This window comes from Gossypium hirsutum, chromosome D13 (assembly GCF_007990345.1).
Source record: "Gossypium hirsutum isolate 1008001.06 chromosome D13, Gossypium_hirsutum_v2.1, whole genome shotgun sequence".
NCBI lineage: Eukaryota > Viridiplantae > Streptophyta > Magnoliopsida > Malvales > Malvaceae > Gossypium > Gossypium hirsutum.
In genome coordinates, this window is record NC_053449.1 from 3746804 (window position 1) to 3761747 (window position 14944).

General features: G+C 31.4%; 1 protein-coding gene across 1 annotated transcript; it reads right to left on the minus strand.

Moving 5' to 3' along the window:
• Positions 1-1070: 1070 nt before the first annotated feature.
• On the minus strand, positions 1071-8128 carry LOC121225622 (B3 domain-containing protein REM19). The gene is made up of 6 exons (XM_041110011.1): positions 7400-8128; positions 2403-2515; positions 2157-2311; positions 2029-2088; positions 1744-1943; positions 1071-1650 (listed from the first exon to the last, which is right to left on the minus strand). Exons 2-6 carry the CDS (start codon positions 2423-2425, stop codon positions 1378-1380), a joined length of 711 nt encoding a protein of 236 aa, XP_040965945.1. The 5' UTR covers positions 2426-2515; positions 7400-8128; the 3' UTR covers positions 1071-1377.
• Between the last annotated feature and the right edge of the window lie 6816 nt (positions 8129-14944).

The window sequence follows — 14944 nt, forward strand, 5'->3', positions numbered from 1 at the left end:
TTATTTTTTAATTAATTCGAATAAATAATTTAAATTTTCATTTTAAGGTGAGTTAGATGTTTACAACTTAAGTAAATCAAATAATAAATTACAAAAGAAAAATTCAAATAATCTTCAAATTTTCAAAAAAAAGAATATTTTTTAAGATTTTTTTGTAAAGAATATATTTTTTAAAAATATATCTTTTTATAATATATATATATATATATATATATGAAAGTCTAAAAACTTCTATAAAAATGTTAAATTATACAATTTTAATTTTTTTCCTTAGACATAAAGTTTAAACAAGTAAATAAACAACTCAAATTTATATTGTTTCTCATTTTTCTTAAAAAAAATTGTAAATATATATTATCATATCTATGTTCTCTAACTAGGAATTTAATTATATTTTCAGCAAAATTTTAATTCAACTTATTTAAAACTTTTTTTAAAAAATTTAAAAATTTTCAATAACAAAATAATACCGACCAACTCAACTGTGATAAAATTTGATCCAACACCCATCTCCACCTTTTACTTAAGTAGAAGTTAGGCTTTAAAATTTATTTCATGTCAAAGGCTTATATATATGGTAAGTATAGTACATAGAACAAACTCGAGACTAAGATCTGGACATGAAGGGTTTTTGTTTTGCACTCCACCTGCTGTTGGGATCATAAAAAGCTGCATATTTGAATCAACAAGGAGTTTCAAAACCTGGTTATTTCTCTGATGTTATGATTGTGTAGAAATTAGAATGTTGCAAGCTGTCGCTCTCAACAAGTTTAAGATTAGGTGTAAAAAGTGCAGACAACATAAGTTTCCTTGCAATTCAACTGAGACTCTCATAACACCACGACTAATAACAAACAAAGTGAGACCTTGCTCCCAATGTGTAGTTTAGCTTATTGATAAATGATAAACATCTTTTCAAAATACAAATGCAAATCAATGACAACTATAACTATTATGAGAAAAACTTATCAACATTCATGAAATATAGGATCTATAATCTCTGTTGCAATCTGAAAGCAGTGCCACAAATTTTCAGCAGTAAAAAAGCTTAACCAATATAAGACAGCAGCTTGAAAGCAACAAGAGGAATGAAAAATTCAATTTCAAACCAACCAAGCAGACCATAACATCAAGTCTAAAACACAATTTCCCAATCGGGTTCAACATAAACTAGAGAAATCTACTAACAAACCTAGTCAAGCCAGAGAATTTTAGAATCCATTATCTTAAGCAGCTAAACATGCACAGCAGCTAATTTCTTATGGAACCAGATTGGTTACACCGTCACCTGAGAAGAACGAGTTACTTGACATAGTTTTTGACATTCCTGAAATTTCCAGCTCTCTATAATCTAAGATGGCTTAACTTAGCAGGCATTCATTGAGACCGGTGCATTAGTCCACCGCTTTCCAGTACACGAAATACAGTAACTTTGAGCACGATTTCCCTTGATCTGAGCAGTTCAAAGACACAGACATCCCCTTCTCCCAAATTATTCTCCAATGTAAATTCGTACCATCCCCGACTGAACTTAGCCTTTCCTCCTTTATAACGACATCGTACAGACCACTGTCTCCCATCAGGAAGCTGAAGTTTAATGGAATCCGAAACCCCACTTAGATGTTTCTCAGCAAAGCACGATGGTAAGTACTGCAAGAGAAAAAAAAATTGAAATGCACACTGAGGCATGCTATAAGATGAAACTGAAAAATACATGTATAGCATATCATATTCAATGCTCACCATAATACATCCCCTGTATAGATATGATGGTCGCAAGACAACCCTGCAGAAAGGGTTAATAGGCTCAAATGCTTTGGCCGCATTAATTGCTCTCTCTCTTTCTTCAGCTGTCACGGTTCTCTTTCGGGCAGAAGCACTTTCATAGCACCTAAGGCGCATGTCAGCATCATCTTCACGTCCAGCAGATGAATCCTGAACATCTACAGTTCATTTGACAAATGATCAGAAATTCCATCCTCGCAAACTGCAAGAAAAGAAAAAAAAAATTTAGTTAAAAAGACTTACTAGGATCAAACTTCCGCTTCCTCCCACGCTTTTTTGGTTCTGGTTTCATAGCACCTGAACCTGAAGTACGCAATTTCACCTCATTAGCAGAATTTTTTAAGTTCAAATGCATTAATGGAAAGCCATACCTCGAATAGGTTGATTATTCACAGCCTTTGGATTTTGACGATTGACATCACCACCCCAGTTTATGCAGTTGCTAAGTTTAGAGCCACCAAACATATTCTGCAGTGCTGGAGATATGCATTCATTATCTTGAAGTTGTTCAAATGGATATTGTTTTCTGCGATTGTATTCAGTACCAATGAGAGCATTAGGTTGATAGTTTATTAATGATAATTTATTTCCGAGTTGTACAAATTAAATATACGAACACTGAACGTGGAATTTCCTTCATATCTGAAAGCCAAAACGTAGCCAACACGAATATAATAATGCCCTAGAAATTCCTGCCAAACTTCCTGAAACCAAACAGCTTTCTTTATTCCTGCACGACAAACATGACCATCAGGAACAGTGAGCGGCAGCAACAGAAAGTTCACATCAAAGATAAATGAAATCCATATACGGTAAGTATAATCATAATTAAAAATGAAATCCAAATATGCTTTTTCAAATGACCAAACCTCAATAAAAGGGAAAAAGATTTAATCTAAATCCAATTAATCTTAAATTGGAAATGCAACAGGAGTGGCAGCAACAGAAAGTTAATATCAAAGAAAAATGAAATCCATATATGGTGAGTATAATCATAATTAAAACTGAAATCCGTATACGCTTTTTTGAATGACCAAACCTCACTAAAAGGGAAAAAAGTTAATCTTAAATTAAGATGTAGTCATATCATTTGATGCATATTTGAAGAAACTTGCCAGCAGTAGAATCCAAAGAGAGATGTCAAACAAACAGATGATAAAGTATGGATGACAGTCAAAAGATTCCTCATCTATGTATTATTCACCAAGAATGAAGGTTGAAATAAATAACACAGATTGAATTACCTTGCAATTGTCAAAATTTGTAGAGATTACCTTTTATAAAATTTGGTTCTTTATCTGAAAGTTAAACAAGTAATAAAGCCACATCGTATGAGATCCTTCCTGGAATATGCACTATTCTATATAGATCCTGTTGCACTTCCAATTTTCAGGTTTCGATAGATTTCAAATCATATTACAAACATCCATCCTTTTACCCGAAAAAACAAACAAGACAGAACCGGACTCAGATACCCTATTTACTGCAACAGATCATAGATTTGTTTAACTGTTATATAGACTTGATATGTCTCCCCACTCCCCCTTTACACCAAACAAATACAGGAAGATCAAACCATATGCATAAAAGATAAGTACACCTTGAAGAAGTATAGAGGACCTTGACCAATCTCTGCCTCATATTCTAATCTCCCAGACTGTTATTAGACCAGGAAAAATCACCTCACTACCCATTTGAATGAGGCACAAGTTATTGAGAAAGGAATTGAAACGTTCAATTTGTCTATGGTCCCCTTGTATGCCTCCCATCTTTCTTATATGAGGAGCAAACTGCATCAAGTCACCAATGCAACATCATTTACTTTCACCCTAGACCGAAGGCAGCTGATCATCTCCCACACCTCTCTACTGCCTTCTTTACGGATGACCCAAGACAAAAGTGCAATGCTAGAGCCCACTAGAAGAGCCATCATCAATCTGTGTATCAATAAAAAAAGGGAACTCTCCACTAATCCGATATCCACCAAAATGCACCCCCACTTGCCCTGCCATATGGGTCAACATAGAAGCTACTAGCATACCCCAATTGATTCTGTAGGCACTCTAGTTTTGCTCTAGATTTTTTTTGTTACCATCAAGAAGACCATTGTAGGGTGATGTTTTTGAACAAGCTCATATCTTTGAAGTTTACTCAAGCCCTTGACAATTCCAAACCAAAATACCAATATGTGGAAATAGTTGTTGCTAACTATTAGTGTTAGTTAAGTTGTTACAATTTGATTATTGACAGTTTGTAGTTTTATAATTGCTACATGTACATATATACTACATTCATCTAAGGGAAATGCATGTTAACAGCTATGTAAAATATTCCTTTCTTCTATGTTCTAGAACAATACCAAAATTACTCAGATGTAGTTCCTCATCTTAGTTTCCTTGAGTAAATCTTTATCTTTGATTAAACCACGCACCAAATTAGTATTAGAGCCTCCTTTTTGGCACTTGTGATGGCGGATAACAATCATTCACATGGTATTACTCTGAATTGTTGTTCTTCATCTCAACTTCCTTAGTAATTTCTTAATCTTTAATTAAACCGCACACCAAATTGGCATCAAAGCCTCCTTTCCAGCACCTATGATGGCAGATAACAATCCTTCACATGATCTTAGAAGGTTGGAAGAGTTCATGAAAGAACCTTTTGGAGAGATGCTTGCCAAGATGTAGGGTCGAGTAGAATCAAGAACATATCATTGTTGCTTTGAGAAATGATATTACAACCTCGAATCTCCAGCAAACGCAGGTTATGAGTCAATTGTAAGGAGAGCATGAAGTTCATTCTCAAGCTTCACATGCCACGCATAGGAGACCACCATTTTTGCTACGAGGCAGACTAAGGTGGGGTTTCCTAAATTCAATGGTGATGATTTGAATGGATGGTTGTTTCAATGCAAGCATTTCTTTAGTGTGGATCAGACTCTTGATTTGAAGGTGAAACTTGCAGTTATTCACCTTGAAGGTTGTGCCTAGCAATGGCACCAAAATTGGATCAAGTTAAAAGGGGGACCGGATGAGATTTCTTGGGAGGATTATGTGTAGGTATTGGAGGGCAGATTTGGGGGCAAGTATTTTGGCGACCCCATGGTTGAGCTTCTGAGTCTCAAACAAATTGATACAATTTTTGAGTACCATGATCAATTTGGAACGTTGTTAGGCAAGGTTAATATTACTAAAGAATATGAAATTTCTTTCTTCCTTAATGGCCTAAGAAATTGTATACAACCACCCGTCAAGATGTTTATGCCAAAAACTTTGACACATGCTCTTAATTTGGCTAGACTCTGAGATACCACTGTAGCCGATTTACAACAAGAATTAAACCCATTTCACAAGAAACCCACTTTTATGTCTTTGCACCTTACCCCACCCACCAAAACCATTAATAAGCCAAAACCACTCTTACCAAATCCGAATACCAATATTCACCTTATAACTTTCAACCCACAAAACAAAAATGCCAAGATTCAATTAGTGTTGATTCTGATGAAAAAAAAGACCAAGGGATTGTGTTTTTGGTGCAATGAAAAGTATGAGGTTGGTCATAGGTGCAAAAGCAAGCAACTCTTCTTGATTGAGTTGGATAACGTTGGTACAAGGAGAATTGGATGATAAAGATGTTGGGAATGATAAAAATCCTCATATTTCAATCCATGCTACGAGTGGTGTAACTGCCACGGGGTATTGGACCATAAGGGTTATTGGTCGAGCTAAAAAGAGGCCTTTGCACATATTGATCAACTCGAGGAGTGCCCACAACTTCCTAGACCTGGAAACTGCTAAGAAGCTAGGATGCAAAATTACTACCGTGAAGCCTATGAAAGTAATATGGTAGAAGGCAACAACCTCACATGTACTACCATGTGTAAAGACTTGCAAGGGATGCTGCAAGGTACTACTTATGACTGATGTTATGTTACTACCATAGGGAATCGTGACATGGTTTTTGATATTCAATAGCTCGAGACATTCAGAGTAATTCACTGGGATTTTAAAAATTTGCACATGGAATTTTCATTGGATGGGAAGAGACATATTTTGAAGGGTCTCAACCTAATAAGGTGGAGTCTATAACCAATAAGGGAATGGGAAAGCTGCTGTTAGAACGTAATGTGATCCAACTTCGTTGTTTAAGTATGCAAGGGGTTGATGACTCCTCCATCAATAGTATGTCTATAGGTGTTGATGAAAGTGAGTTGCCTAGAGCAATTGCCTCAAAGTAAGGTTACCTCCAACATTCCACAAGTTAGTTATTCTTGTCATTGTGGACAGACTGACTAAGTACTCTCAATTTATTAGTTCGTCTCATCCATACACTACATGGATAATGTGTTCAAATTGCATGGGCTACCTAATACAATAATTAGTGATCGAGACACCATTTTTCTTAGCAATTTTTGGCAGGATCTGTTTCGACTTCAAGGGGTGGAATGGAGCCATTCAACAGCCTGTCATCCGCAAACGAATGGTCAAACCGAAGTAGTAAATCACTGCTTGGAGACATACTTGAGGTGCATGACTAGTGAGCATCCTAAGGCATGGGGTAGATGGCTTCCTTTGGTAGAGTGGTGACACAACACCTTTTGAAGCTTTGTATGGGTACCCAGCACCCTTGCATGTTCCCTATTTTCCATGCAACCCCCAAGTACATTATGTTGATGAGAGTTTGACAGCTACAAAGATGTTAAAGGTTTTAAGGCATCATTTGAGCAGAGAACAATAGGGGATGAAATAACAGGATGATCAGCATTGTTCTGACAAGAACTTTAATGTTGGAGATTGGGTTGATTTGAAATTACATCCCTATAGACAGAACTATCTACATGAAAGGCAATTTCAAAAGCTTGCTCCTAGGTATTTTGGGCCATACGCAGTGATTAACAAGTTGGGGGCTGTGGCCTATACATTGGCTTTGCCTAGCCATTCCAAGTTGCATCCAGTTTTCCATGTATCCTAATTGAAGAGGAAGGTGGGCAAACAACAATTGAAGGGAGTATCTTTGTAGAGAAATCTACCTTACAGTAAAAGAAATTTCCATCTTGTCAGCCTTGAGGACAAGGCTTATCTCAATGGGAAGGGTATGATACGTGGAAATAGCTGTTGCTCACTGTTAGTGTCAGTTAAATGTTAGTTGAGTCTGTTAGTTAAGTTGTTACAATCTGGTTATTGACAGTTTGTAGTTTTACAATCGCTGCATGTACATATATACTACATTCATCTAAAAGAAATGTATGTTAATACCAGAATTACTCCCGATTGCTGTTCTTCATCTCAGCCTCCCTGAGTAAGTTTGTTATCTTTGATTAAACCACACACCAAATACAAATTGAAAAGACAAACTCAGCACACGAAAGTCCTAGACGCGCAGCTTAAACTCTACAAGCCACAGCAGTCAAACAAACACGACCACACTAAGAAGAGGAACAAAATTAAAAAGCGCAGCGGCAAATACTCAGAGATTCGAAGGTCAACAACCACGAAACCAATTAACCGAATGTCAACCAGTCAAAGAGACAAAGCGAAAAAGAAGTCAAAGCTCTATCAATCTAAAGCAGATAAGTCAATACAACCAACAACACCGAGAACAAAGCACAAACCTGACTCCGGCTTGCTGTACAAACAAACTCAGTCGAGCCCTGGAAAACCAACGGCCAAAACAGAGTCCCCACAAAGCTCCGAGTGCACGAGCGAGATCGAGTCGGAAAAACGCGCTACCCACGAGGCCGCGACACAAATATCGGCGCCCCACAGATCAACCAACAAAAAACGAGACCACTGAACCTCCTGAATTGGAGCAGAAAATGGAGCCGATGAGAAGCCCAGAACAAGCCCCCAGAAACCAACACTGAACCAGAATTCCAAAAGCCCAAGACAAGCCAAACACCACAGGCTACAAAACGGTAACAAAAACCCGACCCGAGAAAGAGAGGAAGAGCAGTTTGTAGAAAGCCTGAGCAAAGGAGAGAACCCAAACTAGCAGAAAACCCAAGCAAGAGATCCCAGACAAAAGGCGTGAGAAACTAAATCCACTCCATGAGATAGAGAGAACAGCACACAGTGATGAAAAGCCCCAAATCAATTTATAAAAAGGAGAAGAAATCAAGGGGGGAAAAGGAGCCCGAAACCAGCTCAAGGAGCCCTACGATCGACGGAAGAAGTTAGAAATGCAAGCAAGGGATCATTGTAGCCTCGATCCTTTAATACTAAACCCGACCTTGGTCTTTTAAACATGTTCTTAAAGATCAGTTCCAAGTAGAAATCGAGAGTGCTTTCTAACATTAGCTTTCGACCCAATTTAACTCCGGCAAATATTTTTAATTATATAAATTATAATATTTTTCTTCGTAGTTTTTATAATTATATACAAAGCATTGCTCAATTACCTAACTTGTTACAATAAACCTCATTTTGATTAAAAAATCACCGATTCCTAATCTAATTAGTTGAAAGCTATTTTGTGGATCCATCTCTCAATCGGTCCAATCCAGTTTAAATTGGTACGGTTAAAAATTCAAATACTCTTCAATTTTAAAAATACAGGAGGTTAAAATCATTTTATTAAATTTATTGGCGTGGTATTTTAAAATAAATAAATACTTATTTAATAATCGTGTAACATAAAAATAGTATTGTAATAGATCTAAATTTAACATAAAATTTTTAATAATATTAATAATTAGACTTATATTTATAAAAAAGTATAAAGAGATTAGACACCTTATTTTTTAAAACTTAAAAAACTCTAAAATTAAATTTTATAAGCATATAAATAAATAAAAAAGGATAAAATTTAATGTTAGTATAAGATTAAGGGATAGCTCCTAAACCTATTTCAAATTATAAAATCAATCATGGAAGTAAGATAAAAACGAACTAAACAAGAGCTAAAAAATATATACTAAAGTTTTAACACCATTGTTGTAATATAAGTTAAAATGGGAATATTTTTAGCACCAGTAAACAAACAAAATATAAAGGAGTTGTCTATAAAGTTCGATTTATGTACATTTATGAAATTTAGTTCAGCGAATAATATTCTGTAATAACCTTATTTTTGTCGATGTCAAAGAGTTCAATTTAGGATCGAATTTCATTAAATCAAGATAGTTTGAGTATTAAATCGTGTATAGTTATTAGTTAATTATGAAAATTAGTACCGACATTTATAAGGTGATTTATTTAATTGCTTAAAGAAAATAATACTTGGACTAAATTGTGTAGTGGCTAAAATTAGTTGAATTTGATTTGAATTTGTATAAGGGCTTAAATGAATATAAACCAAGGACTTGAATGAAATTGAACCATAATTTAATATTAGGCAGTGGAAAGAAAGTAACCTTGCCCATCAAATTCCACTACCATTATTAACCATGAATCATGGCCATTAAATATTAAAGATTTAAGATCTAAGGTAAACTTTTCAAGTGATTTTTTTGATAAATTATGAACTTTAGATGTTAGATTAAATTAATCCATTGATTATAATTTTTAATTGTTATTTTATAACTTTGGTTACCATTGTTGGGAAACATGAAGGAAGAAAGAGAGTTTGAAATTATAAAAATAAAAAAATTAATTGAGTAACTTGATTCATGTTGGAGACCTTTTAGATTTAAAGTGAGTAGTGTTGAGTAATTAGGTGTTATTAAAGAAAAATATTGCTAAATTCTAAAGGATTTATTTGTAAGAATTGAAAGTCGTTGGAAATTATTATTAATTAATGATAGTTTGAGGTCCCTAAAATATAGATCCGAAGTCAGATTTAGATTTGACCAGATAGATTGCAAAAAACATGAAATTTGAATATTAAACTTTAAAATGGACTAAAATGAAAGGTTTAAATAATATGTTTAATGATGAAAAATTAATTGAATGGGGTTAAATACAAGGATAAAATTGTCAAAGGATAACGAAAAGACGAGAGCAAACTATAAGTAATGGGTCTAGTTTATGCTCTCGTAATTGTCTTTAATTTATGTTTTATTAGGGAGTTAAATATAATCAAAAAGTGTTAACATCATACGAGATGCAAGAAATAAAGTCACGTGATTTAAGACAAAACATCGTTAACTATTCTACGGAGCGTAATTTTTTTTAAAGGTAAATTTATTAATTTATTCGATGAATAGAACTATACAATTCAGAGAGAAAATAATAGAAAACACTCGTTGTAGATGGTGAATGACAAGCTCCATCAACACGACAAAGGCTTTAGCCTTAGTATCAATAGAAAATTATGACACGTTGACAATTGGCTTTGTCACAACTCAAGCATGACATATCTGGAGTGATTACAAGCACTTAATACGATAAGGAAATCAACCCCGAATGGTCCAAAACGGCGAGCAAAAATCGACAAAAGAATAAAGCATTCACCAAACTAAGGAGGACGACAACAAAATCATCCCTAAAATCACTTGTAAAACTAAGATTACATGCATAAGCAAGACTAAAAAAACATACTACAAAAGTAAACAAAAACTTCTAAAACAAAAGACTTATTAAACAATGAAAAAACATACAAAAAAACTTAAGACAACACTGGTCCAAATCGACAAGTGAAATAATTTATTATTTTAAAATACTCTCAAAACATAAACAAATTAAGAAGTTGACGAAGAGCCACCCACTTTTCAAGAAAAATTATTGGTGGCCGGTGAAGTTTTAATGAGTGACAACAAAGATACTCACAAAATAGATCTACAAACTGAAAAGAGAAAAGACGTGTATAGTGAATGAGAAGAAGAAAAAAAAAAGGTTGATGGAAGATGAAAAAGGTAGGTGATAATCAACCCGGAAGTTCAGCATAACTTTTTTTAATTAACTAGTTTGCATACCCATATGATGAACGGATCAATTGTATATATTAACTATATAACATTCTACGATAAAATAATCATGATATCAATTAATTAAATATATGTTAGTGTATCACATTTGTTGATGTGTTAACTATTATTATATATTTAAATTGTATTACATTAGCAGTCTGATATTTAAATTAAGGTTACTTGCCTATAGATTGTAAGCTTCAACAACAAAAATAATTTATTTATAAATAATTAGTTTTTTTTATCCGACTATACATAGATTTAGTTGAATGTATCAATTAATAAGATATATTAAAATTATTTTATAATTTTGTATAAATTTAATTTTATGATTGATATTATAAATAAATTTAAATCATTTTATATTTTTATTGTAATTATCTAAATGATATATATAGTACTTACATTTTACAAAATATATCTTAAATAATACATAGAACTCGGATATAATATTTTGTAACATTGCTCGAGCTCTATGTATGAAAAGTTGGTTGTATTTAATATTTTTATAATATTAATTTTTGTTTTAAATTTTTAATGAATTTCTTCAAAAAAAATTAATATAAATAGGTTTATATGTAACGTGCAATATATATCATAGGTTTATTAATATACACAGGTTGATATATGTCAATTTCAAAAATGATTACGGAAATTAATTATTTTAAAAATAAGTATATTTTTACTTACATTGAGGGTATCTACGAGAAAATAAATATTTCACGTAACAAATTTGCATTGAAATAATTAAGTGATTTAATAAAATTAGAATTTATCGTACTTAAAATGTAAGTGAAAGAGTAAATATTTGACATATAAAAAATAATGAACCAAGAAAATATATTAAAAAAATTATTTGTGTTATGAATATTTTATTATTAAGGGGATATCTATCAAGATTAAAATAAATTTGATATACTTTAGGACTCTAATATTTTATTTCATTTATACTTCTTATGTCTATAAATATAGACTTTGAAGAAGTATGATAAATAATTCTATTGATCAATAAAATTCATATTACTCTTGTTGCTCTCCTATTTCTATTATTTTTATTTCTATTTATTTTATAACACGTTATTATCACAATAATTCTCCTTTTTTTTCTTCAAAATCTTTTAATCTTCAAAATTTTATCTTTTGATAACCACAATCCACTATTTTTCTGCATCTTCCTCTTCAAAATTTTGATAGCAAAGAAGAAAAAAAAAATCCTTAAATAAGAATTGAACCTTCTTTTTAAGGTTTAGAATCACCTTCCTTAACTACCTAACTACTCAAATATTTTTGATAATTTGTGTCAATAAATAGATAAAGTCAATAGTGGATGGAGAACAAAAAAAAACCACTAAGAGTGGGATCTAAACTCACTGCCTCTAGTAAGTTCAACATTCATTTACCATTCAAGACATTTATTAAGTTTGTTTTATTTACTATGTTCTTTTCTCCTATTTTTTTATTTTTGGTAAAACAAGATTTAAGAAAAGAATTATTAAATCTCTTTTAAACTAGATTTTTTTTTAAAATTTTTTTTGGATAATTAAACATTTAACGATTAAATTCTTGTTATTAAATATTTTTGAAATTTAATTAAAATTGTGACAAAGAGTATTATTAATCAGTTGTTGTTGATTAAAGGAAAATTTAATAAGATCTAATTGAGTCTTATTAATTTGTTCTTGTTGAATGATAGGTTTATACCTTTTAAATTGAATTATAAATTATAATCAATTTATTAGAGCATGGTAAGATTCCATAACATATATGTGGTATTGAAATTTGGTACAATGTGTATCAGATAACTTTTAAGTATTGTGCCCAAAATTTTTTTATTGTGCGATAATTGTGTGAATTAGTCACTGCGATTAAAAGAAAATAGAAATTTTAACGAAAATGACTAATTCTCACAATTATCTTATTTAGAGTAATTAAATTGAGAAAAAAAGTTTTAGGGTAACCAAAATAGGACAGTCACTATTTTAGAGTTATTATGAGTGTAGTTTACCCTTAAATTTATGTTAGATTTAACATGCTTTAATGATTTTCAATGATAATTATTAAGTAAGTTTTTCTAATTATTAAGTTTGTTTTTCTCCAGAGAAAACACAACTTTAACTTGATATAGTTTTTGTAACAGCTCGATTTTTAATAGTGCCAAAAAAGGTGGTTTTAGAATCTCATTTTCGTAAATCGAGTTCTTAAATATTAAATATAAATATTTACAGAGTTGGTATAAAAATATATTTAAGCTTGGCCTAGTAATTTTTAATATGAATTAGTGTTTGATGATGGAAGATTCCACTTATATATTAATTAAGGATGGATTAAGTTAATTGAGTGTGTTTAATTTAATTAAACTAAATTAATTAAATATTTATCTTATTATATAAGTTATTTTAAGCCAAAAAGATGTTATCTTTCTCTTGCTGAAAATCAAAGAAAGAAAACTTTGAAAGCTTCAAACATTCAGTCTTTGATTGGTAAGTTCAGTTAAATCATTTTCTTGTAATTTATATGTTTTTGAGGTCATTGAAGCTTGTTTTAGCTAACCCATGTACCAATTTGTAAAGCTATTAAAGTTTTTGAAAGTTGTCATTGTTTATGTCTTGAAGAAAATGGTGTTAAATTGATAGATTTTAAGCTTAGATTATGAAAATTGAATAGATTGTAAAATTAAATTGTTAGTTTTGTACATAAGGACTAAAGTGAATAAAATGTAAATTTTTTTTTGTAAAATTTTGGTATAAATAGAGAGTTGTCATTGTTTTAGCTAACCCACGTACCAATTTGTAAAGCTATTAAAGTTTTTGAAAGTTGTCATTGTTTATGTCTTGAAGAAAATGGTGTTAAATTGATAGATTTTAAGCTTAGATTATGAAAATTGACTAGATTGTAAAATTAAATTGTTAGTTTTGTACATAAGGACTAAAGTGAATAAAATGTAAAAAAAATTTGTAAAATTTTGGTATAAATAGAGAGTAGAGGGTTTGTAATTAATGTAATTGAAGTCAGTTTTTAAACCGAGGCTCAAAATTGAAAGATATGGTTATTTCAATTTCAAAGACTAAATTAAATAAAATGTAAAACGTTAGGGATATTGAAAAATGAGATTAGTTAGGTTTATTCATGTCATGGCATAATGTATAAATATTTGGTATTGGTATATTGATGGAATAATTGTATACATCAATAATTGAATCAAACAAGAAATAATTGAGGAAAAGCTAAAATTGTTGATTAGTTTCTAAAGGTTCAACTTGTTTGGTGTTTTGATCAAGTAAGTTCATAAGATTTTTGTTTATTTAGGTTTTTATGTATTTGATTTAGATATATATGTTTGTTTGTGAATTAATTGGTTGTGAATTGGTATAAAGGCTAGAATTGGACTAAATTAAAGAGTAATGTTTATATGTGTAAAAGATGCTTGTGTGAATTTAGTAAATGTTAAGATACGATTGGCATGTCAATAGGGTTTTGTGCGCGCTTGTACAGGATTGATTAAATATGTTATCAAGATCAAGCATTTGTTGCGGATTCGCAATTACATGTGACATAGGTTTAGTTCAGATGAGTAACCTGATGTCATTATAAATGTTTAGCTCAGATGAGTAACTTGACATGTTTATATTCAACCTGAATGAGCAACTAGTGTGGTGTTGGTACCTATGTATCCTAGCCCATTTACTAGGGTTCATCAGGCGAAACAATTAATGTGAAAATGGGAAATTATTTTGAGGTCACGAGAGCTTGTTTTAGCTAGCCCATGTACCAATTTGTAAAACTGTTAAAGTTTTTGAAAGCTTCTATTGTTGATATCTTGAAGGAAATTGTGTTAAATTGATAGATTTTAAACTTATATTATGAAAAATGACTAGATTGTAAAGTTAAATTGTGTACATAAGGACTAAAGTGATTACAATGTAAAATTTTTTGTAAAATTTTGGTATAAATAGAGAGTAGAGGGTTTGCAATGAATGTAATTGAAGTCAGTTTTTAAATCGAGGCTCAAAATTGAAAGATATGGTTATTTCAATTTCATGGACTAAATTGAATAAAATGTAAAACTTTAGGGATATCAAAAAATGAGACTAGTTAGGTTCATTCATGTCATGACATAATGTATAAATATTTGGTATTCATATATTGAATGGAATAATTGTATATATCAAGAATTGAATCAAACTAGAAGTAATTGAAGAAAAGTTAAAATTGCCGATTAATCTCTGAAGGTTCAACTTGTTTGGTGTTTTGATCAAGTAAGTTCATACGATTTTTGTTTATTTAGGTTTTTATGTATTTGATTTAGATATA

What these genes read in the sequence shown, in the direction of transcription:
- LOC121225622 (XM_041110011.1), bottom strand. Translation starts at nt 2,425, where the DNA reads ATGAAGGAAATTCCACGTTCAGT. An exon ending in GAATAATCAACCTATTCGAG is followed by an intron (nt 2,089 to 2,156) that starts GTATGGCTTTCC and finishes TGCGTACTTCAG; the next exon opens with GTTCAGGTGCTATGAAACCA. An exon ending in TATACAGGGGATGTATTATG is followed by an intron (nt 1,651 to 1,743) that starts GTGAGCATTGAA and finishes TTTCTCTTGCAG; the next exon opens with TACTTACCATCGTGCTTTGC.